At 52.5% G+C, this 26,739-nt stretch overlaps 1 protein-coding gene across 1 annotated transcript in view; it reads left to right on the top strand.

Annotated features, from left to right (window-relative positions):
* EYA2 (EYA transcriptional coactivator and phosphatase 2) overlaps positions 1–26,109 on the top strand; it is a gene marked incomplete at its 3' end in the record, with an annotated part of 105,439 nt that extends 79,330 nt beyond the window's left edge. The window contains exons 7-13 of the mRNA XM_080716254.1: positions 8,265–8,354; positions 14,238–14,296; positions 18,644–18,804; positions 21,258–21,372; positions 22,368–22,489; positions 24,300–24,400; positions 26,029–26,109. Of these exons, the coding sequence (XP_080572380.1) occupies positions 8,265–8,354; positions 14,238–14,296; positions 18,644–18,804; positions 21,258–21,372; positions 22,368–22,489; positions 24,300–24,400; positions 26,029–26,109 (729 nt within the window). The remainder of the gene's footprint in view (positions 1–8,264; positions 8,355–14,237; positions 14,297–18,643; positions 18,805–21,257; positions 21,373–22,367; positions 22,490–24,299; positions 24,401–26,028) is intronic.
* Positions 26,110–26,739: the final 630 nt, after the last annotated feature.

Below are 26,739 nucleotides of genomic sequence, written 5' to 3'. Positions count from 1 at the left end.
ACACACACACACACACACACACACACCAACTGAAAAGGAAGTTTACCATTACTGTGTATAATGGACTCCAATATTTTGTCGATTTTAGAAATTGGCAAACTTTTCCATAAAGAGACAATAAATATTTTTGCCTTCCAGTTATGGGGTGACTGCCAAGCTCCAGCACTACAGTGTGTAAAGGGCCAGAAATGGAACATGTCCAAATGGGCAGGGCCATGTTCCAATAAAACTTTATCAACAAAACCAAGCAACAGACTATGGTTGACTGACCCCTAGATTCTATTGTATTTTTTCTAGTCTTTTTTCTTTCCTGGTCCTTAAAATTGTGTGTGTGTGTGTGCCAGGCGTGGTGGCGCACACTTGTAATCCCCACGCTTGGGAGGCGGAGACAGGAGGATTGCGCTGGTTCGAAGCCAGCCTCGCTGGCTTAAGAGACCCTGTTTCTAATTAAAAAATATAAAATAGGTCTGGGAGTGAGTGTAGTTCGAAGATAGAAGGGCTTTCAGGAACCCCAGTACCACAAAAAAAAATTGTGTGTGTGTGTGTGTGTGTGTGTGTGTGTGTGTGTGTTACTGAGGATTGAACGGGGAGCATTCTACCTCTGAGCCACACACCCCCAAGCTTATCTTTTTTATTTTAATACAGGGTCTCCTGAAGTTACCAAGGTAACCCTCGAACCTATAGTCTTCCTGTCTCTGCTTCCCAAGTACTAGGGTTACAGGCGTGCACCACCCTACCTGGCTAGGTCATTAAATTTTCACTATAAAAAGTCTTATCACCTACACTTCAGAAAATTCATCTACTCTTCATAGCTCTCAAGTGAGTGAGCTCATTGACAGATGAGCAACTCAGGCACACAGAGGTTAAATAACTTGTCTGAGCCAAGCGTGGTGGTTCACGCTTGTAATCCCAGTACTCGGGAGGCTGAGACGGGAGGATCGCAGGTTCGAGGACAGCCTCAGCAAGGAGTGAGAGGCTTACCATCCTAGTGAGACCTTGATTCCAAATAAGAAATAAAATTGGGCTGGGAGTGTAGCTCAAAAAGAATGCCTCTGGGTTCAGTCACCAGTACCACACACACACACAAAAGAGTTTTTAGCCAAATATGGTGGCACATGCTTGTAATCCCAGTACTTGGAAGGCTGAGACAGGAGGCTGGCAGGTTCGCAGCCAACCTCAGCAACTTAGCGAGTCCCTATTTCGAAATAAAATAGGTCCCAACTTAATGAGTCCCTATTCCAAATTAAACAGGTCTGGGGTATATCTTAGAAACAGAATGCCCCCGGGTAGAGTCCATTCCCCAGTATTAAAAAAAAAAAATTATCTGAAGTCATCCCCCTGTATAAAGTGGACCTGGCCTTGATTTCAGGGTACCTGGCTGAGAGGCAGATCTTTTCACCTCTATTCCAAAGCGTTCAGTAAAGGTAGCGTATCATCGTCATTGAACGAGGACTGTGAGGGACCCAGCGGAGCTTAGCCGCAGGAGCCAGTGTCAGGCTGAACCCAGAGCTTGCCTCTCTTTCATCCAGAGTTGTGATGGGAGACCTTATTTTGAAATAAAAATTTTAAATGGCTGAGGCTGGGGCTCCCATGTAGAATGCCCTGGGTTCAATCCACCAAAAAAAAAAAGAAAAATGGTACCACCAAAAAAAATTAAAATAAAAAATGCCGGGGGTAGAAATAAAATAAGCTGCTAACGAATGTTAGGTTGAAAATAGAGTTGGGGGTTTAGGAGGGAGGTAAAAACACCAACCGGGCTATCAGAGACCGCTGATTCGGACCCGGCCCCTCCGGAGAGTCAGCCGGCCGTGGGGGAAGGGACCGACGGGCCACGCGTCTGGAGAGCTGCGCATAGTCCTGATCGGCCGCTGAGTCACGTGACAGATCGGAGGCTCCGATGTTTTATAGGCATGCCGATTCTCTCGCGATATCCAGAGTCTCGCGATGTTTGGAGTCTCGAGGCACCTGGAGTCTCGCGACTGCTTCTGGCTTCCAGGGTTCCGCTGCGAGATCACGTGGGGGAGGGACCCAACTTATCTCCCAGCCTTTTGGTGATAATGGGCGGAGATTCGAATCTCAAGCTACTTCCTGCTGTCAAGGGGCATCGTAAGGGGTCCCTGGGCCAGGAAAGGTCGGGTCCTCCAGAAGTGGGCAGGTGGGAGGATGGCTGCAGCGTGAGTCGGAGGTTACCCTGGACAGCTTGGTGATGTGCATTGGAGGAGACTTTAACAGCCAAGGAACTATTAAAGAAAAGGCAAATCGTGAGAGCAGTGAGTGGGTTTGGGTCAGTCTGGTCATATGAAAACATGCTATTGGGTCAGGAGCATCAGTAATGGATTTTAGGGAGTTTAATACTTATGGCTGTTTGGTATCTGGAGAGGGAGAGCATCATACTATGTAAACGAGTGGACCTGCTAAAATAAAAACATCAGCCGGGTGTGGTGGCGCACCCTTGTAATCCCAGCACTTGGGAGGCTGAGACAGGAGGATCGCGCAGGTTCGAAGCCAGCCTCAGCTACTTAGTGAGGCTCTCAGCAACTTAGCGAGACCCTGATTCCAAATAAAATATAAAATAGGTCTGGGAGTGTAGCCCAGAGGTAGAAGCCTCTGGGTTCCATCCCCAGTACCACCAAAAATATAAATAAAATAAAATAAAAACATCAAAGAGAATTATGCCGAGAAAAAAGAAGCTTAGTGGCCCCAAAACCGTGCAAGACAATTTGTCCTGAGGCTGTTGTGGCGGAGCCTTTGTAGACTCTGCCGAGCTTCAGGCAGAGCAATCTTCTCCTGTAAAAGAGGGCCTGTAGTGCATGGGCAGGAGAGCATGCCGTCAATCCCCTGTACCGGGATTGGAAAAGGGAAAACCAGAACCTGAAAGGATGGGAGCACTGAGCAGGCAACCAACAAGGAGACTGGCTTGCCCGCTACCGGGAGAGCTATCCTGGGCTGGCAAGGAGGATGGAGCATGAGGGACCCAGGAGCCGTCAGTCTTCGGCGAGGATGACCTGGGCATCCGGAGGGTGGTCCCAGTGGACCTGGGGACAGTGGGTCACCAAGCGCTTGGATTTTGGGGTCCCAGAGGACCAGAAGACCCAAGTCTGGAATCTGCTAACCAAAGGAAGTGGAGGGAGCTTACCAGAGTGAAGTGTTGCCGGCCAGCGCCGGCTGCGGCAGAAGCGCTGAGAAGCTGCTGGGGGCGCGGTGGAGCCGGGGTGGCGCTGGTGCCTGTGCCTGGTGTGGGCGGCACTGGCGGCTGACGCAGGCGGAATTAAATGGTGGCACTCAGGCGGTATGGCTTGCCGGGCCCGCGGCGTGTAGACAAAATGGCTTCCAGGCACAGGGCAGATGCTGAGGCCGGGCCATGGGGCACACCGCCCAGCAAGCCTGTCTTGAGGGTGGAACGGAGCGGCGGCAGCACGTGGAGCTACGCCTGCAAGTCAAGCCTGGCGCGGGTGACTGTGGCGGACACTGTAACTGGGCTGTGCACCGCCCAAGGAGCCTGGCTCAGGGTGGGCGGAACAGAATGGCCAGAGGTCCCGGCGGTGACCGGAGTGCAGAGCCGAATGGCGGTTGTGGGAGGTCCAAGCGGCGGGCAGAGGTCCTGGCCCGCGCAGGCAGTCAGCAGGCAGAGCAGGCGCCAGCGCCCCCCAGGAAGCCTGGCTCGGGGTGGGTGGAACTGGTGGCCTGGCAGCCAGCGGGGCCTGCACGCTGCAGCGGGTAGAGAGTCCGGGGCTCCAAAAGAGAGATAAAAAAAGAGAAAAAAAAAGGGGGGAAACCCCAAAATCCTCCCGGATTTCGGCATCAGCATGTTAGGTTAAAAACAGAGTTGGGGGTTTAGGAGGGAGGCAAGAACACCAACTGGGTTATCAGAGACTGCTGCTTTATTTTGACCCGGCCCCTCCAGAGAGTCAGCCGGCCATGGGGGAAGGAACCGATGGGCCACACGTCTGGAGAGTTGCGCATAGTCCTGATCGGCCGGCTGAGTCACGTGGGGGATCAGAGGCACCGCTGTTTTATAGGCGTGCCGATTCTCTTGCGACATCCAGAGTCTCGCGATGTTTGGGGTCTCGAGGCACCTGGAGTCTCGTGATATCTCCGTTTCTGGCTTCCAGGGTTCCACTGCGAGATCTCCTGGGGGAGGGACCCTGCTTATCAACGACGTGGTTGCTCGTGCCTGCTTTCTCTGGGTTGAGCACATTCTAGAGCCATCTTCTACAAGAGTACTATGCACTTAAAACAGAAAACTTGGAAACGCAAACCAGGAAATTCTTTAATGAACAAATCAAGTTCTGACTCATTAAAACAACTTTTGGGTAAAGACTTGGACTCCTTGTTTTGAAAGGAAAGCAGTTGCCTTCTAGATGTGGCTTAGATGGAGAACTTGTAAATATAAAACAAACTATCTTTAATCCGGGCGTGGTAATCCCAGTACCTGGGAGGCTGAAACAGGATCACAGGTTCAAGGACAGCCTCAGGAAGTAGACTCTCATCAACCTAGCCCCTATTTCAAAATTTAAAAAGAAGCCGGGCGTGGTGGCGCACGTTTGTAATCCCAGCATTCGGGAGGCTGAGACTGGAGGATGGCGGTTCGCGGACAGCCTCAGCTACTTAGTAAGGCCCTCTGCAACTCAGTGAGACCCGGTTTCAAAATAAAGAATAAAAATAGGGCAGGAGGTCTAGCTGGGAGGTCGAATGCCCCTGGGTTTCATCTCCAGATCCGCAAAAAATAAATAAATTAAAATAGAAAGCCAGGCGTGGAGGCGCACGCTTGTAATCCCAGCCTTGGGAGGCTGAGACAGGAGGATCGCGCAGGTTCGAAGCCAGCCTCAGCTACTTAGTGAGGCTCTCTTTCTAAATAAAATATAAAATAGGTCTGGGGTAGAAACCCCCTGAGTTTCATCCCCAGTACCACAAAAATAAAATAAAATAAAAATTAAAACTTTAAAAAGCAGGGCGGGGGGTATGTGGCTCAGAGGTAGAATATACTCCTGTGTTCAATTCCCAGCATAAAAAGAAAAAAGAAAAGAAAGCAACTGTCTTTATAACCCGGAATAGCTTCGCCGTTCAGATTCAGATTCTGAAATCTCCCGTACCCACAGGCCATTCTGTCTCTCGCTTGTTTTACACCACACTGATTTTGTTTTAGGAAAGACGTTTTTTTTTACGCTCCTATCCTCCAAGACATACAACCACACATCACAAGATAATTCAAGCGATCCACCAGGCTGCTCTCTGAGCAGCCCCGTGATGAAAGACCCAGCCACCCTCCTCTCATTAAGAGAATTTCGTCAAGAAGGCATAATAATTGGGTTACAGCGCTGCCATCCAGGGCCCCAGCATCTGCCCTGAGGGGTGATTCCGAGGCGCAGTCTCTGCAGGCCTGCCTCGCTGGGGCCATCAAAGCGGAGCCCCGCAATCTGCTGCGCATTAGATCACGCTGGAAAAACCCCAAGTGCCTTTGTCTTCTCCGGGCCTCGCCTTCCCTGCGAGAGAACCACCCACACACTCTCCAAGCAAACAAATCTCACATTCCACGCTCCTCCCAGCCCCAGCCCGGCCCTTCCCAGGCCCGGTGCACGTTTTGGAAAAACTCCCCCTCCTCAATCCCTCAGTGCTCCATTCTGGTTTAAATTGATTTTTTTTTTCCTCTCCCTTGAAGCAAACCACTTGTGCTGTGGCTTGTTTAGGAAATTAACCACTGATTCTCCTTTAATCCGGAGGGCCTGTAATGGTTAGGAAAATGTTTTTCCCGTGCGCCGCATCTGACAGACTTTGTCTCCAGTGTGATTTCGGGTGTTCCTTCTGGAGTGACACAGATTCTTTGCTTAATTTGCAAGGTAGGGTTAGGGTGCCGGTAACCAACACAGCTGAGCACCTGCTGCATACCGGGGCCTGGCGAGGTGTTCACGCGTGCTATCTCACTCGAAACCCTTGCTGCACCCAGAGGCGCTGGACGGATGGAGCGGAGTGAAGGGGCCAGCGGCCTTCAGGTAGCCAGGAGCCTGGCCGGAAGGTGCCCGTGCTTTTTTTTTTGCTTTTTTTTTTTTTTTTCAGTACTGGGGATGGAACCTAGGGGCTTTCTACCTCTGGGCTACACTCCCAGACCTATTTTCTATTTTATTTGGAAACAGGGTCTCACTAAGTTGCCGAGAGCCTCACTAAGTAGCTGAGGCTGGCTTCGAACCTGTGCGATCCTCCTGTCTCAGCCTCCCAAATGCTGGGATTACAAGCGTGCGCCACCACGCCCGGCTGAAAAACATTTTCTACTTGGATAAGTAGCCTGGTTTAGGGCAATATTTGTATTACCTAATTGCTAGGACAATTGTGCCTTTCTAGGGAGTAATTCCACACCTACCTGCACCTGCACAACTAGATTATATCAAGACCCCACCACTGCCAGGCTTGGGGGTGCACACCTGTAATCCCAGTACTTGGGAGGCTGAGATAGGAGGATTACAGGTTCAAGGCCACAAGGCCAGTCTTGGCAACTTAGCAAGACCCTGTTTCAAAAAAAATTATATGTGTGTGTGTGTGTGTGTGTGTGTGTGTGTAGCTGTATAGCTGGGGGGTGGAGCTCAGAGGTACAATGCCCTGGAGTTCAAGCCTCAGTACAAAAAAAAAAAAAAAAGTAAAATTTCCACTTAACTCATAATCCAGACATCCGCCCCCCCAGGGGGAGGGTTGTTACCCCCTGGCATCTGGCATCCTCCTATAGAGACAAGCCACTAGGGCGGGGGAACCAAAATAAAGAGAACAGGACTACAGTCGGCCATGTCAAGTATAGAGAAAAGAGCCGGGCGCGGTGGCCCGTGCTTGTAATCCCAGTACTTGGGAGGCTGAGACAGGAGGATCGCAGGTTTGAAGCCAGCCTTAGCAACTTAGTGAGGCCCTCCAAACAGATCCTGTTAAAATAAAAAATAGGCCAGGCGTGGTGTCGCATGCTCATAATCCCAGCACTTGGGAGGCTGAGACAAGAGGATCGCTGTCCGCGGACAGCCTCAGCTACTTAGTGAGGGAGGCCCTTTGCAATTCAGAGAGACCCTGTTTCAAAATAAAGAATAAAAAAATAGGGCCATGGTTGTAGCTCGGAGGCTGAATGCCCCTGGGTTCAAGCCGTCGTAACACACGAGCACACACACACACACACACTGACTGCACATTTGTTTCACACATCATGCAGGGGTGTAACCTGTTCTTTGAGTATTGGGGGTTGAACCCTAGCATATTCTACCTCCGAGCTACACCCCAGCCCTATTTTTTAGTCTTTTTTTTTTTTTTTTTTTTTTTTTTGGTGGTACTGGGGTTCCTGGAAGCCCTTCTACCTCCGGGCTACACTCCCAGACCTATTTTATATTTTTTTTAAATTTGGAAACAGGGTCTCCTAAGCCAGCAAGGCTGGCTCCGAACCAGCATGATCCTCCTGTCTCCACCTCCCAAGCGCGGGGATTACAAGCGTGCGCCACCATGCCCGGCTTGTCTTTTTTATTTTTGAAACAGGGTCTCACTGTGTTGCAAAGGGCCTCACTAAGTAGCTGAGGCTGGCCGTGAACCAAGATCCTCCTATCTCAGCCTCCCAAATGCTGGGATTACAAGTGTGCACCACCACACCCAGCTTGATTTTTAATTTTGAAACAGGGTCTTACTGAGTTACAGGGTTGCTGAGGCTGGCCTTGAGCTTGCATTTGGGAGACTGAGACAGGAGGATCGTAGTTCGCGGACAGCCTCAGCTACTTAGTGAGGCCCTCCGTAACTTAGTGAGACCCTGTTTCAAAATAGAATAAAAAATAGGGCAGGGGGTGTAGCTGAGAGGTCAAATGCCCCTAGGTTCAACCATCCTCAGACCCGCAAAAAAAAAAAAGAAAAAAAAATAGAAAATAGGGCTGGGGCTGTAGCTCAGAAGAATGTCCCTGGGTTCTATCCCCAGTACCACAAAAATAAATAAGTAATTAAATAAATAAAAATAAAAATAAGATATAGGTCTGGGGGTGTAGCTCAGAGGTAAAAATGCCCCTGAGTTCCATCCCCAAAGAAAAAAATAAAATAAATGAAATGAAATATAGTTCTGGGGGTGTAGCTCAGAGGGAGATGCCCCTGGGTTCCATCCCCAGTACCAAGAAAAAGAAAGAAAAAAAAAAAAGACAGAGAGAGTGGGCACGCAAGGTGCGGGCCTCACACGAACGGTGTGAGGAGGGGCCGGGGCTGGACGGACGCCCGGGGACCGCGGAGGCCGCGCCTGCATGGCTCTGTCCCTTCTCTTCCCACAGGACACCACGACGTCCGTGCGCATCGGGCTAATGATGGAAGAAATGATTTTCAACCTCGCCGACACACATCTGTTCTTCAATGACCTGGAGGTTTGCAGTCGCTGATTTCGTTTACTAGTTTATGTTTAATCACCTGCATCTAGTTTAAGGGAGGGGAGGCTAGATTTTTTCTTCTTCTTTCATTTCTTTTTCTTCAGGAGGCTTGAAATGCTCCCTAGCTCCCCCACCCCCTCCAAGAAGGTACAAAACCGACCGGGGAGGGTTTATTGGAAACACCTGGCCGCACGATCGCCCGGCTTTCCCGTGTGGCGCATGGGCTTTTCTCTGCACTCCGGGGCTGACCACTGGCGGCTCTCCTAATGCAATAAAGACTGTGTAGTTTCTTCCTCCTGAAATTTGCTATTTAATAAGTTTATTAAGGAAGGTAAATTAGCGCAGCCCCTCTTGGGTCAGCAGTAATTAGCAGAGGGCCAGGATGGAAGCTTTTACAAACCATTTACATTCCCCCCAAAGCATGTTTTACAAAGAGAGCGCGCAGAGGGAACACGCTTGCCGAGCGTCTCCGCGGCTGGGCCCCTGAGCGAGCTGCAGGAGCCGGGGGAGAAGGCCTCGCGCACAGGTGCGTTCACCTGTGTGTACCCGGCCGGCGTCGGAAAGGTCTGGGGAGAATTCCAAATGGAAAGCATATTTTAAATGGAACTATTAAAGCAAAGAAAAAGGGGTTTTAAAAAAACTGCATAACAAATAAGGGTAAATAGTTGTGCCCATAAAATGCAGACTCAGAGCCGGGCATTGTGGCGCACGCTTGTAATCCCCACGCTTGGGAGGCCGAGACAGGAGGATCGCACAGGTTCGAAGCCAGCCTCAGCTACTTAGTGAGGCCTTTTGCAACTCAGTGAGACCCTATTTCAAAAGAAAAGAATAGTGTGGTGGTGCACACTTATAATCCCAGTGCTTGGGAGGCTGAGACAGGAGGATCGCACAGGTTCAAAGCCAGCCTCAGCTACTTAGTGAGACCCTGTTTCCAAATAAAGTATAAAGTAGGTCTGGGAGTGTAGCCCGGAGGCAGAAAAGCCCCTGGGTTCCACCCCCAGGACTACCAAATAGATAAATAAGAAAGAATGAATGAAGAAAGAAAAAAAGAAGGAAGGGAAGAAAAAAAGAAAGAAAGAAAGATAGGTAAGGCTGGGGTGTAGCTGGGAGGTGGCTGCAGCCTCGGAGGCTCCCCAGGGGGCCCAGTGGAACCAGGGAGCCCACCTCCTGCAGAGGCCAGCTCTGGCCAGGTCTGTCTCTCCCCCAAGCCCCAGTGCCTTCTGGGAATAAGGGGCTTCACTCCAGCCTCCAGCAGCTTCCCCACGGAGAGCTTAGCACCCCCCCCCCAAGTGCTGCGATTCAACCACACAAAAGACACGGCAAGAGGGAGGATCGCAAGTTCAAAGCCAGCCTCAGCAACTTAGCAAGACTCTGGCACAAAATAAAATAAAAAGGGGCCAGGGCATAGCTCAGCGGTAGAGGGACCCTGAGTTCAAGTGCAGGGTAGGGGTTAGGGGAGGAGGCCCTAAGCAGCTGCGTGGATAATGTCATGCCAGTTGAAGGAGACTTGACCAAGCGGGGCAGCCCCGCTGAGCAGAAGCCTGCAGGAGGTGAGGGAGGTGGGTGGGGCTTCTGGAGGAAGAGGGGGCCTCCGTGCAAAGGCCCTGAGAGCGTCCAGGTGTGGGGAGGATCCCCAGGAACTGGGAGGAGCCTGGAGCAGCTAGAGAGGAGGGGCTGGAAGGACTGGGGGGCCTCCGGGCCACTTGGGGGCTTAGGATCCCTTTCAGGGAGCCCCTGGAGGCTTTGGCGTGACATGGCGTGGTTCACAGGCTCACTGTGGCTGCCTGGTGTGGAACAGGCGCGGGGGGGGGGGGGGGGGGTGGCGGCAGGGGTGAGCGGCCCAGCTGCGTTTCGCCTTTCAATAAGATGCCAGAGCTGGGCGTGGGGGCACATGCCTGTAATCCCAGTACTTGGGAGGCAGAAATAGGAGGGTCACAGGTTCAAGGCCAGCTTTAACAACTTGTCAAGGCTCTCAGCATCCTAGCGAGACCCTGTTTCAAAACCAAAAATAAGCCGGGCATGGTGGCCCATGCTTGTAATCCTAGTACTTAGGAGGATGAGACAGGAGGAGCACAGGTTCTCAGCCAGCCTCAGCTACTTAGGCCCTCCGCAACTTAGTGAGACCCTGTTTCAAAATAAAGATGAAAAAATAGGGCTGGGGGTGCGGCTGGGAGGTAGAATGCCCCCTGGGCTCAGTCCCCAGCACCACAAAATAAGAAATAACGAGGTTGCTAGTGACAGTGTTGTAGGTTGCACTAGGTCGGGGCCCACCCCGGAGGCGCGCACCTTAACCTGATCACCCGCAAAGACCCTCTTTCCAAATAGTCACACTTGTGGTGCAGGGTTGGTTGGGGCTTCGACACAGGCGCGGCGCCCGCTCCCTCTGCGCCGCGGGCTCCCCCACAGGCGGGACAACGGCCCAGCCCTCCTGACACCTGCAAAGTGCTGAGCGCCAGCCCTGGCGCGTCAGGGGCCTTTAACAAATGCCGGTCTCTCCAACCATGTTAGAGCTTCTCCCTAGTGAGACATTTGAAATTACATTTGCAAAGCAGTATACAAACATATTATTCGTGTGTGTGTGTGTGTGTGTGTGTGTGTGTGTGTGTGTGTGTGTGTTGCTGGGGATTGAACCCTGAGCTACTCCCCCAGCCCAACTTCCTTCCTTCCTTCCTTCCTTCTTTCCTTTCTGTATTTTATTTATTATTTATTTATTTATTTATTTATTTTTGTAGTACTGGGAATAGAACCCAGTGGCCTTTTACCTCCAGGCTACATCTTTAGCCCTATTTTATTTTTTACTTGGGAACAGGATCTCTCCCTAAGTTGCTGGGACCCTCACTTACTTTGCTGAAGCTGCCCTCAAACCTGCAACCTTCCTGTCTCGGCCTCCCCAGTACTGGGATGAGAGACGGGTGCCACCACGCCTGGCTCCTCCATGCACCACTCTTTATTTTGCTTTCTTTCTTCGTGTTCTCAGCTGTTTGGAAGCATCCCTGTGTGCTCACATAAAGATCCATCCACCTCCATCCAGGTATGGTGGCAAATCCCAGCAATCCCAGTACTTGGGAGGCCGAGGCAGGAGGATCTCAGGTTCAAGGGCAGCTTCAGCAAGTAATGAGATTCTTGACAACTTATGGGAGACCCTGTTTCAAAATAAAAATCAATAGGTCTGGGGGTAGCTCAGAAGTAGAATGCCCCAGGCTCAACCCCCACTACAACAACAGCAACAACAACCCTCTCATTCTCTGAGTGGCTGAGTAGGAGTCACTGAATGTCTGATCTGCTGTGCTCTGATCAAGGGAACAAAGGGCATCTTCATTTCTCACTGTGTTGATGGATGTCCTTAAACAAGCTCTTTGCAGGTGTTTCTCTGGGTCAGAAAGTGGAAATTCCAGCCAGGCGTGGTGGCGCACACTTGTAATCCCAGTACTTGGGAGACTGAGATGGGAGGACTGGAGTTCCGAGGCTAGCCTCTGCAACTTAGTGAGGCCTTGTTTCCTATAAAAAAATAAAATAGTATGCCACCTTGCCACCTGTCCCTGCAGGCCTGTCCTGCTCGGTTTCCCCAGAGTACTAACACTTCGGCCCTCGAGAGACCAGAGGCACCCACAATCCATGCAGACGTTTTAGAGGCCTGCCCCCCAGTCCTGGGGGAGTAGCGGCAGAGTTAGGGGCATCGATTCTCCTCCCCAAAGCCCAAGCCGGCCGCCCGGCCTCTGCTGGTCCTGGTCCCCTCGTTGCCGGCTGGCGGTAACTCGATCCGGGTCAGCTGCGGGGTATGAGGTAGCGTCTAGCTGAGTGAGCTTCATGGCGTTTTATAAAGTCCGAAATGTGATCGCTACTGTTGCAACACTTTAGCGCCCCAACAATCCCCGCACAAACGAAGAAAACAGAGCCTCCCACATACCTTTCCCCTGACGTCGAGGAAAACCCACGGAGCCCAGCCCGGGGCCCAAGCTCGCCGGACCCCAATGGGAAGGATTTGGGGGGCCGGGGAGGCGCTTTTCCAGGGCACTGGGGCGATCTCCTGTTCATTTTGTTTTCATCGGGGCACTGGTCCTAAGATCCTTCCGTCCATATGAAAGGGCTTGAATCAGATCTCCAAGGCGGAGGCCTACGGGACCCAAGTACCCCGCGTGAAGCAAGCCCGCAGGCCGTGGGGAGCTGCAGGCGCCGCCCGGGCTCAGCTGCAGGCGGCCGGCAGGGTTCGGGATGCGGCTCTGCTCCACACGAAGCAAATCCCTAGGAGAGGCTGGAAAGAAGTCCAAGAGACCCCAAGTTTACATATTGGCCATTCTTTCAAACTGTATTGTGCAGTAGTGTGGGCTAAATAAATATGTCTCCAGACCAATTTGCAAGCTTCTCCCTAATCGAACGTATCAATCTAGTAGAGATGTTCCCAGCCTAGTTCCTTCGTCCCTCGAGAGCCGTGCTGTCCATGGGATTTTCTTTGGTCATGGAAGTAGGTGCAGCCTCAGGAACGGTGCTCCCCAGGGACGGTGCTCCCCAGGAACGGTGCTCCCTGGGTACCTGTGACGGGAACTCGAGCACCTGAAATAGGAGTAAGGAAGGAAAGGAAAGGCAGCCGCGAGGCTCCCGGGTGGTGGGAGCAACATGTCCTAGGTGTGCACAGAACAGCAAGGCCCGAGATGTAGTAAGTGTTCAATCCAGTCATGCACAGCCAGGCACGCCGGCCCATCCCTGCAATCCCAGGGCTGGGGAGGGTGAGACAGGGAGGGCCACAGGTCCAATGCCAGCTTCAGCAATTGGATGAGACCCTCAACAACTCAGCAAGACCCTGTTTCTAAATAAAATATAAAATAGAGCTGGGAGTAAAGCTCAGAGGGAGAATGCCCCTGGCCTCACTCTCCTGAGCCAGCAAAAATTTTTTAAAAAGAGCAATGCACACAGATCGTGGGACACAGAAGGTGACCTTCAAACACTCACACTGGAAGCATAGAGGGCTCCCCTCCTGGTTAGGTCCCAAGCAGAGGAGACCCTTCGAACAAAGTAGCTGTTACTTTTTTATTTGCTTACTGTTTTTATTTGTTACTTACTTTTTTATTTGTTATTTTTTTATTTTGTTACCGTTTTATTTGCTTCCCACTGGGATGACGGACTGCACAACAGCCAACATGCTCATTTACATGTGAAAGACCCCCGCAGAGGGGAGACCCTCAAGCCTTGGGATTAGAGACGCCAAGTACCCACGAGAGACTTATCCTTGGTGCAATGAGCAAAAGGTTTATTAAGGAGCCAGTGCACACTGGGGTCGTCTCATGACTCACACAGGAGCTGAGATCGACCCCGAGCGCTAGGGGCTGGGATTATTTAAAGGGAAAAACCGCAAGCTGGGGAGGGGATTGGGCCGGATTACATGCGTCAAAGGAAAATTACAAAACCATTTGAAAAGCACATTCTGGGGTCAAACGTTGGACAAGATGCTAGGTGTGTCCATCTTGTAGTCAGCAGATTTCTGGAACAAGGCAGGCTGACCTGGGGGTCACATTTTTTTATCACTGTACCCTTAATCATGATGTTTCCTAAGCTTGTACTTTTCAAACTGCAGCAGAAATATATCCTAAGCTTGCACTTTTAACCCGTAGCAGAAAGATTTCTCCAATCTGCACTTTAACAGGAATGAGGAACTATTTGCTAGGCCTTTGGCTAGTTGCTAGGGGCTTATAATTTTTCATTAGGGTCTTACACATGGAGACCCAAGATAAAGGAATGAGGCCTAACCCAGGGAGCGTGGACCTCGAGCAACAGCGTCCAGATGAGAACTCGAGGCTGCCCATGGCCCCGCAGCCACCTCTCCAAGGCGACATCAGATTTATCCGGCACGTTTCTTTATTTTTTTTCTTGTCGCACTCTCTGCAGGACTGTGACCAGATCCACGTGGACGACGTCTCCTCAGATGACAATGGCCAAGACTTAAGGTAGGAATTTGGGTTGTCAGATTATCTCTCCAAGCCGAGCGGGGTGGCGCACGCTAGTTCGGTACAGAGACGGGAGGATCGCGGGTTCAAGGCCAGCCTCAGCAACTTGGGGAGCATCTCGGCAACCTTGCAAGACCCTGTTTCAAAATAAAAATTTTTGCCGGGCGTGGTGGTGCACGCTTGTCATCCCCACGCTTGGGGGGCGGAGACAGGAGGATCGCGCAGGTTCGAAGCCAGCCGCACTGGCTTAAGAGACCCCGTTTCCAAATAAAATATAAAATAGGTCTGGGAGTGTAGCCCAGAGGTAGAGGAGTTCCATCCCCAGTACCACCAAAAAAATTTAATAATAATAATAATAATAATAATAATAATAATAAACATTTTAAAAGGGCCAGGGATGTCGCTTGGAGGTAGAATACACCTGGGTTCTATCCCTACTACCAAAAATAAAAAAGTCTCTCAGTTGGTTGATTACCAAACTCACCTCTTGCCAAGAAGATGGTGAGACCAAGACAGGAGGGCTTGGTATCAGGACAAGCCATGCCTGCCTCAGTCCAGGACTGGAATCTGTGCCTCTCTGAACTCAAAAATCCTAATTCCTCCCCCTCTCGGCTTCCTTCCAACATAATCACTGGCTCTGCTTATATTTACTGCTCTCTGAGTTTTTCCCTGCTTACTGGACTAACACATGCATATCGTACAAAATTCCAACACCACCTTTGACCTCCCCAAATGGCTACCACTGAGTGTTTGGTTTAAGACAGAAACGGTGGAGCCTGTGATCTGGTGCTTAGGAGACTGAGAGAAGAGAACTGCAGACCCTCAGCGACCTAGCCACACTGTTTCTAAATAAAAAACAAAAAGGTCTGGGGGTGTAGCTCAGAGGTACAGTTCTCTTGGGTTCAATCCCTAGTACCAAAAAAAGAAAAAAGGAAAAAAGCATTCCGTTCTATATTCCTCAAAGGTTAGATTGTGCATATATTTTCAATACAAATATTGATACAGTCGATACTCAAGAAACATTTCCTGCACATTGCCTGGTTTCCAAGGGAAAACACTCCTAAGATCTGGTTTCTGGAAACCAGGTAACTAGCCGGCTGCCTTCAGAAGAATGTGGCTGGAATGTTCCAAGCCTGCCCCTGGGGGAACCTGAGAAAAACAGAACTGGAGTTAATGTGCGCTTATCCAAAGTGATCGCAATTCAAGGCCCCTGGGCCCATCAAGAACGTTATCAAACCAAATAACGCGTTTCTCTCTGGTTACGGGACCCATCGCTATTGTAATTTCACTTAGCATCCGCTTCCTAGGCGTGTCTCCAGCTGAGTCCAAAGCCAGAAATCGCAGTGTGTGCTAGAGAGCGCTGCGGTCCTTCCGCAGCCCACACGGGCGGGGTGAGGGGCAGCAGGTGCCACCTCCCGCTAATGAGAGCCATCCAGAAAGTTCCTCCGCTGGCCAGCTGGCAGGAGTGGGGATGGAGGAGCCAGGGCATCTTGGCTTCTGGAGTAAACAAGGCCCCGCTCAGCTCAGGATTAACTGTGTTGCTTCCAAGAAGTCATGGCCCCCCTCTCAGGGTAGCAAGCGACGGAGGAGGGCTTTGTTTTTCACAGTTACCGCAGCAGCCAGCTGTCCTGGAATACTGAGCTGCATTCCCCTGAACCTACCTCATGTGGTGCTGCTGGCACCTGGCTTTTTTTTTTTTTTTTTTTTTTTTTTTTTTTTTTTTTTTGGTGGTATTGGGGTTCCTGGAAGCCCTTCTACCTCCGGGCTACACTCCCAGACCTATTTTTACATTTTTATTTGGAAACAGGGTCTCCTAAGCCAGCGCGCACGGCTGGCTTCCAACCTGCGCGATCCTCCTGTCTCCGCCTCCCAAGCGCGGGGATGACAAGCGTGCGCCACCACGCCCAGCGGCACCTGGCTTTTGACAATCCGCGGTTCAGCCGTGTTCTCCCCTAGAAATCAAATTCCCCACGTATTCACTCAAGAAATATTTATTGCCAGGCGTAGCGGCTCACGCATGCCTTTGCAGTCCTTGGGAGGCTGAGGCAGGAGGATTGCAGGTTTGAGACCAGCCTCATCAACTTAGTGAGACTCTCAGCACCCTAGGGAGTCCCTGTTTCAAAATAAAATTTAAAAAATAAATGAAAAGCCGGGCGTGGTGGTGCACACTTGTAATCCCAGCATTTGGGAGGCTGAGACTGGAGGATCGCAGTTCAGGGACAGCCTCAGCTACTTAGGCCCTTTGCAACTCAGTGAGACCCCGTTTCAAAATAAAGAATAAAGCCGGGCGTGGTGGGCACGCTTGTCATCCCCGCGCTTGGGAGGCGGAGACAGGAGGATCGCGCTGGTTCAGAGCCAGCCTCGCTGGCTTAAGAGACCCTGTTTCCAAATAAAAAATATTAAAAAATAGGTCTGGGAGTGTAGCCCGGAGGTAGAAGGGCTTCCAGGAACCCCAGTACCACCAAAAAAATAAATAAATAAAGAAAGAAAGAAAGAAAGAAAGAAAGAAAGAAAGAAAGAAAGAAAGAAAGAAAGAAAAATAGGGTTGGGGTGTAGCTTGGAGGTAGAATGCCCTGGGTTCCATCCTCAGTACTACAAAAAAAAAAAAAAAGGAAAAGGGGTGGGTGTAGCTCAGAGGTAGAATGCCCTGAATTTGATCCCCAACACCCCCAACCCCCAAAAAAACCACACACATCTTCTAAACAAAGTAAAAATTTCTTTTTCTACTCTTAAACTCATAATAGAAAACGCAAGCCAGGTGTGGTGGCGCACGCTTGTAATCCCAGTGCCTGGGAGGCTGAGACAGGAGGATCGCAGGTTCGAAGCCAGCTTCGGCTACTTAATAAGACCCTGTTTCCAAATAAGAAATAAAATAGGGTTGTGGGTATAACCTGGAGACAGAATGCCTCTGGGTTTCATCTCCAGCACCACAAAATAAAAAAGAAAATGTAGAAACAAGCAAAGAGTACAAGAGGAAACAGCCAATGGGCCTCACAGGCAATGGCTCTTCTGAGGCGGCCATGTTGGGTGCACCTGCTACACACCTGGGTCAGGTTCTCCTTGTGACACTGAACCCAAGAGTCGCTCGGTGATGTGAGCCCAGAGCAGAGCTTCTGGGGAAGGCAGGCAGGAAAGGGTGGCTCTGCAGCGCCCTCCCCGCTCCCTCTTCTCTGGCTCCCAGGCACCATTTACAATCCTCAGCGCTGCCACTGGAGCGCCCCATCCATACGCAGACCTCTGTAGCCCAACATGCTTCTTTTAGGATCAAGATTTATATCCCGACCAGTTGGACAGTGGGCGGCACCTTTTTTGTGTGCTAATAGTAGTAGTAACCCAGAGGCATTCTACCTCTGAGCTGCACCCCCAAACCTAATTCTTTTTTAATTTTGAAAGGCCTCTCTAAGTTCACTGAGGCTGGCCCGGAGCCTGCAATTCTCCTGCCATAGCCTCTCAAGTACTGGGATCACAGGCATGCACCATCGTGCCAGGTTGCATGGAATTTAAGAAATAAAAAAGTGAAAAGCCGGACGTGGTGGTGCACGCTTGTAATCTCAACATTTGGGAGGCTGAAACAGGAAGATCCGGGTTCGAGGACAGCCTCAGCTACTGAGTGAGGCCCTCTGCAATTCATTGAGATCCTTTTTCAAAATAAAGAATAAAAAACAGGGCTGGGGGTATAGCTCGGAGGTAGAATGCCCCTGAATTCCATCCCCAGTACTACAAAAAAAATTAAATTAAATTAAAGACTAAAAAATGGGGCTCAGGTGTAGCTCAGAGGTAGAATGTCCCTGGGTTCCATCCCCAATACGAAAGAAAGAAAGAAAGAAAGAAAGAAAGAAAGAAAGAAAGAGAGAAAGAAAGAAAATGAAGGACTTCTGTAGAAAGGTGGGGAGAGGTAAGGGGCCAGGCCTCCGCAGAGACGGACACCCAGGCAGATTTGGGGGAATCAAAGTATCCAGAGGAAACTGACATTTTCTTCTGGACTCTTCTTTGGGAATGTTCTGACATCAGCTACGTTTGTAGAATTCGCTCTGAGCTCAGGATTTCGGAGGACGAGAACAGGAGACTTTCCAGGTCTCAGCCACTGCTCATGGGCAATGGTGGTCCCCAAAAAAACTAGAGGTGCTATTTGATAACAGAAGAGAGAAAAGTAGGTGCAGGTTGGGCCCGAGCCAGAGGCCGGCCTTCTCGGGGAGATACAGGCTGAGCTCCTGCTCTCCACAGATGCACCCCACGCGGGTCCAGGGGGCCCGTGGACCCCCAAAGGCACCCAGGAGCCCCAGCAGGCCTGCGCTCTGCTGCAGGGACCGCAGCGGCACTGACTCCCTCTCTCTGTCCTGTGCCCAGCACGTACAACTTCTCCACCGACGGCTTCCACAGCGCGGCGCCGGGGGCCGGCCTGTGCCTGGGCGCCGGGGTGCACGGCGGCGTGGACTGGATGAGGAAGCTGGCCTTCCGCTACCGGCGGGTGAAGGAGATGTACAACGCCTACAGGAACAACGTGGGCAGTGAGTGCCCCGCGAGCGGGAGCACCCAAGAGGGGCCCGAGCATGCCAACAGGGCACCCCCAAGCACACCAACAGGGGCCCCTGAGCACGCCAACAGGGGCACCCCGAGCACGCCAACAGGGACACCCCGAGCATGCCAACAGGGGCACCCCGAGCACGCCAACAGGGACACCCCAAGCATGCCAACAGGGGCCCCCCGAGCACGCCAACAGGGACACCCCGAGCACGCCAACAGGGTCCCCCCGAGCACACCAACAGGGGCCCCTGAACACGCCAACAGGGGCACCCCGAGCACGCCAACAGGGACACCCCGAGCACGCCAACAGGGTCCCCCCAAGCACACCAACAGGGGCCCCTGAGCATGCCAACAGGGGCACCCCGAGCACGCCAACAGGGGCCCCCCGAGCATGCCAACAGGGGCACTCCGAGCACGCCAACAGGGACCCCCCAAGTATGCCAACAGGGGCACCCCGAGCACACCAACAGGGACCCCCCGAGCATGCCAACAGGGGCACCCCGAGCACGCCAACAGGGGCCCCCCGAGCATGCCAACAAGGGCACCCCGTGCACGCCAACAGGGGCCCCCCGAGCATGCCAACAGGGGCACCTCGAGCACGCCAACAGGGACACCCCGAGCATGCCAACAGGGGCCCCCCGAGCACGCCAAGAGGAGCCCCCCCAGTACGCCAATAGGGGCACCCCAAGTACGCCAACAGGAGCACCCCGAGCACTCCAACAGGGGCCCCGAGCATGCCAACAGGGCCCCCCCCGAGCACGCCAAGAGGGGCCCCCTGAGCATGCCAACAGGGACCCCCCCCAGGACGCCAGCCGGCCCCACACACCCCGCACCCCGGGCCACTCGCAGGGTGGGGCAGAAGGGTTTGTCACGGCGCTTTGAGCCTGGGAATAAACCTCAGCATAATTTGGAGATAGAATGTCCCTGGGTTCAATCCTGAGGGAGGGAGGGAGGGAGAGAAAGAGGAATAAAAGGAGAAGAGGAGGAGGGAGGAATGAAGGATGGAAAAAATTAGCTTAAACAAGACAGAAGTCTTACTTTTCCCTCCCATGTGAGAGCTGCCATCATTTGAGATAGAAAGTAGCATTCGGGAGGCTGAGACGGGAGGATCGTGGGTTGCGGACAGCCTCAAGCCCTTTGCAAGTCAGGGAGACCCTGTTTCAAAAATATAAAGAATAAAAAAATAGGGCTGGGGGGGTAGCTCAGAGGTAGAATGCCCCTGGTTCCATCCCCAGTATCACACACACACACACACACACACACACACACACACACACACACACAGTAGCCCACAGTGCTGAAATCCAGGCGGCAGCCCACAGTCAGAACTCAATAAATGTTAGCGGTTACTGTTTTTTATTTCCTCATTGTTTAGCCCCGCCATAGGAGCACAGGCTCTGTAATCTGGATGTTTTATTGATCTCTGTACAGTCGCATGCGCAGAGAAGGCACTCCTAAGATTCTCTTTGAATGGATGGGGATGGGTGGTCGTTCAGTGGGTAGATAGATAGGGAGGTGGGTGGGTCATCGGTGGCTGAATTCATCGCCTGACCAGTTGATCCCAGGGTAAGATTAAGGACTGCTGCTGAGCCTGAGCCGGGCGTGGTGGTGCACGCTTATAATCCCAGCATTCGGGAGGCTGAGACGGGAGGATTGTGGTTTGTGGCCAGCCTGGGCTACTAAGTGAGGCCCTTTGCAATTCAGTGAGACCCTGTTTCAAAATAAAGAATAAAAAATAGGACTGGGGGTGTAGCTTGGAGATTAGAATGACCCTGGGCTCCATCCCCAGTACTGCAAAAGAAAAAAAAAAAAAGAAGAAGGGCTACTGGTAGCCAGGCACGGTGGCGCACGCCTGTAATCTCAGTACTTAGGAGGCTGAGACAGGCAGGTTCACAGCCATCCTCAGTAATTTACTTTTTTTATTTTAATTTTAATTAATTTGTTTATTTTGCTATACTAGGGATGGAACCCAGGGGCAGTCTACCTCCAAGCTACACCCCCCAGCCCTATTTTTTATCCTTTATTTTGAAACAGGGTCTCACTAAATTGTGAAGGGCCTTACTAAGTAGCTGAGGCTGTCCTCGAACTGTGATCCTCCTGTCTCAGCCTCCCAATTATTGGGATTACAAGCGTGCGCCACCATGCCCGGCTCCCAGCCTCAACAATTTAATGAGGCCCTCTGCAACACAGTGAGACCCTGTTTGGAAATAAAAAATAAAATAGGGCTGGAGGTGTGGCTCAGTGGTAGAGGGCTCCTGGGTTAAATCCCCAGCACCACAGAAAGGGGGGAAAAAAATCCAGAGGGGCCACTGGGCTGAAGCTGCCCCGGGGCATGGCGTGGTCTGAGCTCCTGGCGCTGCGGGAGGCTGCCTTCCCGGCTGTCCCCAGGCTTCCTCGCGTGTTGTGACAAGCACAGCTTTCTTTCCTCTGCCCACAGGTTTGATAGGAGCTCCCAAAAGAGAGACCTGGCTCCAGCTCAGAGCCGAGCTGGAGGCCCTCACCGACCTCTGGCTCACCCAGTCCCTGAAGGCACTCAACCTCATCAATTCCCGGCAAGTGGGGCCTCGTTTTCCGCGGTACCCTTCAACTCTCCCCCAGAGGCGGTGGCAGCACCTCCGTCAGCATACTCAGGAGAGCTAGACTCCCCAATTCTCACTTCCAGACTTCCCAGACCTTAAGTTTGCTCTACAGAGCGAAGCAGAGAGCCAGCTGCAGGCACTGTGAGGCCTCCGGGTCTCCAGGTCCCCGGGCTCCCTCCGAAGATCAGAGCTGGCTGGGGGCTACGGCACAGGCCTGGAACCCCAGCTACTCAGGAGGCTGAGGCAGGAAGACCGCAAGTTCAAGGGAAGCCGGGCAACTCAGGGAGACCCTGTTTCAAAAATAAAATAGGAGCCGGACATGGTGGCGCACGCTTGTAATCCCCGCGCTTGGGAGGCTGAGACAGGAGGATTGCACAGGTTCGAAGCCAGCCTCAGCTACTTACTGAGGCTCTCAGCAACTTAGCAAGACCCTGTTTCCAAATAAAATATAAAATAGGTCTGGGAGTATAGCCCGGAGGTAGAAAGCCTCTGGGTTCCACCCCCAGTACCACCAAAATAAATAAAAAAAATAAAAATAAAAATAAAATAGGAAAGCCGGGCGCAGTGGTGCACACTTGTAATCCCAGCATCTGGGAGGCTGAGACAGGAGGATCACAGTTCATGGACAGCCTCAGCTACTTAGTGAGGCTCTTTGTAACTCAGTGAGACCCCGTTTCAAAATAAAGAATAAATGGGATGTAGCTCAGAGGTAGAATGCCCCTGGGTTCCATCCCCTGTACCACAAAAATAAATAAATAAATAAATAAATAGTAAAAAAAAATAAAATGAGAAATGTATTCCACCCATATTGAATGTCAAAGTCAGACAGCTTCTGGATTAAAAGAGAGGACAACTAGAGGACCCTTGGGCCCCCCGCTCAAGGAAAGATGACCCGGCCTGGGGCCCGCTCCCACAGGACTCCTCGCACGCGCGGTGACCTGCCTCCTGATCTGTCTCCCTGTCCTCAGGCCCAACTGTGTCAACGTGCTGGTCACCACCACTCAGCTCATTCCTGCCCTGGCCAAAGTCCTGCTGTATGGGCTGGGCTCGGTGTTCCCTATCGAGAACATCTACAGCGCTACCAAGACAGGTGGGCGCCGGCCTCGGGGGCGCGGGGACTGCGGGGTCCATCCTGGGGATGGGACAGGATGCCAGCCCTGGCGGGTTTACTGACCTCGTCCACAGACACGACGCAGGCCCCCAGACGACCCTCCAAGGCCTCTCGTCAGGCTCGAAGGAGCCAGAATTGCATAGGTAGACACTAGTCACATAACTACACTCTTGAATAACTGAAAATCAAGAACTCTGTTCGCAAGAGTTCCCCTTTTTTGCAGCACTGGGGATTGAACCCAGGGGCATTCTACCACTGAGCTATACTCCCAGCCTTATTTTTTTTTTTTTTAAACAGGGTCTCACTAAGTTGCAGAGGGCCTCACTAGGTAGGCGAGGCTGTCTTCAAACCCGCGATCCTCCTGTCTCAGCCTCCCAAGTTACCGGGATTACAAGTGTGGACACCATACCTGACTTCATTAATTCATTCATTCATTTTCACAACTGGGGACTGAACCCAGGGGTATTCTACCTCTGGGCTACACCTCCAGCCCTATTTTTTATTTTGAAACAGGGTCTCACTACGTAGCCAAGAGCCTCACTAAGTATCTGAGGCTGGCTGTGAACCTGCGACCCTCCTGTCTCCTCCCAAGTACTGGGATTACAAGCCTGTGCCAGCCCAGCACCTCAGTTGTTACCTTCTTTTTTATGGCTAGGAATATTGGGTTTTTTGCTGGGCATGGTGGCACTGGCGTGTGCCTATAATCCCAGTATTTGAGAGGCTGAGACAGGAGGATCACAGGTTTGCAGTCAGTGAGGCGCTCAGCCACCCGGCAAGACCATTTCAAAACAAAAACTAAAAGGGCTGGAGTGTAGCTCAGACGTAAATACCCCTAAGTTCAATCACCAGTTCCCCCCAAAAAAGAAAATTGTTTTTTTTTTTTTTTTTTTTTTTTTTTTTTTTACTTGGGGGAACCTGTGGTTTTTTTTTTTTTTTTTTTAACTCTTCTATCACCTAAAATTGTACAAAACACAGCCAAGCGTGGTGGCTTGTGCCTATAATCTCAGTACTTGGGAGGCTGAAACCGGGGGATTGTAGGTTTGAGGACAGCCTCAGCAAGTAGTTAGGCTCTCATCAACCTAGTGAGATACTGTTTCAAAATAAAAATAAAATAGGGCTGGGGTGTAACTCGAAAGTAAATTGCCCCTGGGTCCAATCCCCAGTACCAAAAAAAGAAATTAGAAAATAAATCTAGTTAGTTGAAATGTTTTCAGTTAGAAATATTTACTTTTTTCTGGAGCAAAAAAAAAAAAATTTTTTTCTAGTACTTTGGAAGCATTTTTTAAAATGTATTTATTTCTGTGGGGGGGGGGGGGTACTGGGGATAGAACCCAGGGGCATTCTACTTCTGAGCTACTCCCCAGGCCCTATTTTTTTTTTTTTTTTTTGAAACAGGGTCTCACAGAGTTGCAGAGGGCCTCACTAAGTAGCTGGGGCTGTCTGCGAACCGCGATCCTCCGGTCTCAGCCTCTGAAGCGCCAGGATCGCAAGCCGGCGCCACCACATTCTGCTTGTATCCATTTATCTAAGGAAAAGCATACCACCCCCGGGTCTCACAACTGCGGAGACTTGGGGCGGGGAGTGTGTGGAGGGGCTGTTCTCCATCCTGGGGGCCTCCTTCCTGCTGGACCGCCTGGGTAGCAGCCCGACGTCCCTGGCCCCCTCCGCCTTCATCCTTCACCTGGGAGCCCATAGGCCTGTCAGCAGCATCACGCACGCGCGGGATACTGAGGGATGCTGAAGGAGGGGCCGCTGGTCCTCACCGACCTCTGGTCCCCTCTCCGCGCAGGCAAGGAGAGCTGCTTCGAGCGGATCATGCAGCGATTCGGCCGGAAGGCGGTCTACATCGTGATCGGCGATGGCGTGGAAGAGGAGCAGGGGGCCAAAAAGGTGCGTGGGCCCTGGCGCCTCGGCCGCCACGGTCCTCCAGCTGCTTCCCAGCCCCCCTTGCAGGCCCTCTGCTGGCAGGCCCGTCCGTTCCCATTTGCAGATCGCAGAAGCATCCTGAGCAATTTCCTTCTGCAAATCCCCGCCTGCCTTTGGCGGCCGCCCCTGGTAGCCCTGGATTGTTTCTGGGACGCCGAGGGACCCCAGAGTCGCTCTGGCGGGCGGGCGGGCCGGTGGCAGCCGGCGCACGTGCATGCCTTTTACTTAAGGCTCGCTGGTCATATGTTCCAGGAACCCTTCCCAGTTAATAAAGACAGCATTAAGCTAATGAAAAAGAAAATCCTGCATCTGTGATCTGGGGCGAGGGGAGAGGCAGGGGGCTCTGGTGGCCGCAGTGCTGTTCTTGGAAAAGAAACAGCTGCCTGGGTCCGGGGTCTGGACCTGTCAACGGCGCCCCAGGGAGCCCGCCGCCCCCCACCCGGAGGCCTGGGAAGCCATCGTTAATGTCACAGGGCTTAATTCGGGGCACCTGATCTCTGCCTTCCTTCCCTGGCAACAAATCCCAAGGAAATGTGAAAATGTCTAGGGTCTCAACGGATGAAACTCAAAAGAAAAGGCCCCTAGGGGGCCCGGGAGAGCTAGGGAGAGGGGGGCCGCTGAGCCCTAGGCAGGGGCTTCCCGCCCCCTGACTCGCCCCCAGGCTCAGCGGCACTTCCAGGAGATAGAACTCTCCAGACTGGTCAGAGAGGCTGCTGCCCAGCCCAGGTAACCATGACTTGGGTGATGGGTGCTTAGTGCTAGGTACTCGAGCTGCAGTGTAAAGCGTGTTAGCTGAGCACCTACTGTACACCAGCCGCTGTTCTAGGCCCCCTGGATCCTGCGGTCAACACTCACCCCTCACCCAGGCCACAGCGGGGGATAAAGAAATGGAATCTACAAGTCTGTCCACCTGTGAATGGACTGACCCAGCGCTCTCCCCACCCATCGCCTCTGACAGTTCCCGGACAGGTCCCACTTGGCCGTGTGTGTGTGTGTGTGTGTGTGTGTGTGTGTGTGTGTACTGCAGATTGAACCCCGAACCCAGGGCATTCCACCTTCAAGCTACACCCCAGCTGTTTTGTTTTGGTTTGGAGCAGAGTCTCCCTAGGTTGCTAAGAGTCTCATTACATTGCGGAGGCTGTCCTCGAACCCGGGATCCTCCTGTCTCAGTCTCCCAAATCCTGGGATTCCAGGCGGGCCCCCCCACCGGGCCCTGCCTGGTCCTGTTCTTAATCCCTCCCCGCAGGGATGAAGTTTCCAGTTTCAACAGTGAGCCCTGGGGGGCACACTGAAACATTTTCAAACAGGAGGAGCGTTCGCACCAGAAACTGATGGAAACTGTCCACGCCGGGACCACTGGAGGGGAGGGGTGGACGGTGACAGGCCGGGCAGCCCAAAAGGAGCCCGTGAGGGCGGGCCCTGGGGAACAGAACCCACCTGGCCAGGCTGGTGGGCGCTGGAGGCCCACGTGGCAGCGCTGGGGCGGCACCCACGCACCCACCAGCTTCAGGCGACCAATCCTGGACACGGGCCCCGACGGCTGCGGGAGGCGCGGGCGCCGGGCAGACTAACCCCGTCTGGTTCTGTTCCAGCACAACATGCCTTTCTGGCGGATCTCGTGCCACGCTGACCTGGAGGCGCTGCAGCACGCCCTGGAGCTGGAGTACCTATAGCAAGCCGGGTAGCCTCTCCACCGGCCGCACACGCCCGGGACCCTCGCCTCCCCGCCCTGAGCCTGGAGCTGGACACTGGACAGCCCACTGCACAGAGAGGACGCGTCCATGGCACCTTGCAGGCTGCCCGTCCAGCCCACAGGAGGGGTCCGAGGAGCTGGACGCTGGCTCGGAACCTGTGACCCGAGGGCGAAGGCCCGGGCCTGGAGCCCAGACTCTCCTACCAGCAAATCGCTGCTGATGGGGTGGGGGGACGGCAGGCGAGGAGGAGGGAACAGGGTTTTTATTGTTGTTTTCTTTTTAATTTATGGACCAGTCTTGTTGCCCCGATGTTACGCTCTTGTCCCTGTGTGGTCGGTGTTCTTAGTGGTGGGTTTGGTTCGCTGGGCTGGCGTCGGGGGTCCGCGGTTCTAACCTGAGCGCGCCCTTCTCAGCCTGGGCTTTGGGGGGTGGTCATTCTTCCACCCGGTGTGAGGGAGGCGGTTGGGGGCTGTCGGGGAGGCCGCTGCTAACGTTTTTTTCAGGACGTCAGGCACACGTGCACACGTGCACACGTCGGGCAGCACACGTGCCTTATGCCGCCATCTTGTTTCTTAGGCAGAGGGGGACTCCGGGAAGGAAGCAGGACTT

The sequence above is a fragment of the Muscardinus avellanarius genome (assembly GCF_963383645.1).
Source record: "Muscardinus avellanarius genome assembly, chromosome: 19".
NCBI classification, from domain to species: Eukaryota; Metazoa; Chordata; class Mammalia; order Rodentia; family Gliridae; genus Muscardinus; species Muscardinus avellanarius.
The sequence above is the reverse complement of the archived record's forward strand: the minus strand, read 5'-3'. Positions and strand labels throughout refer to the sequence as shown.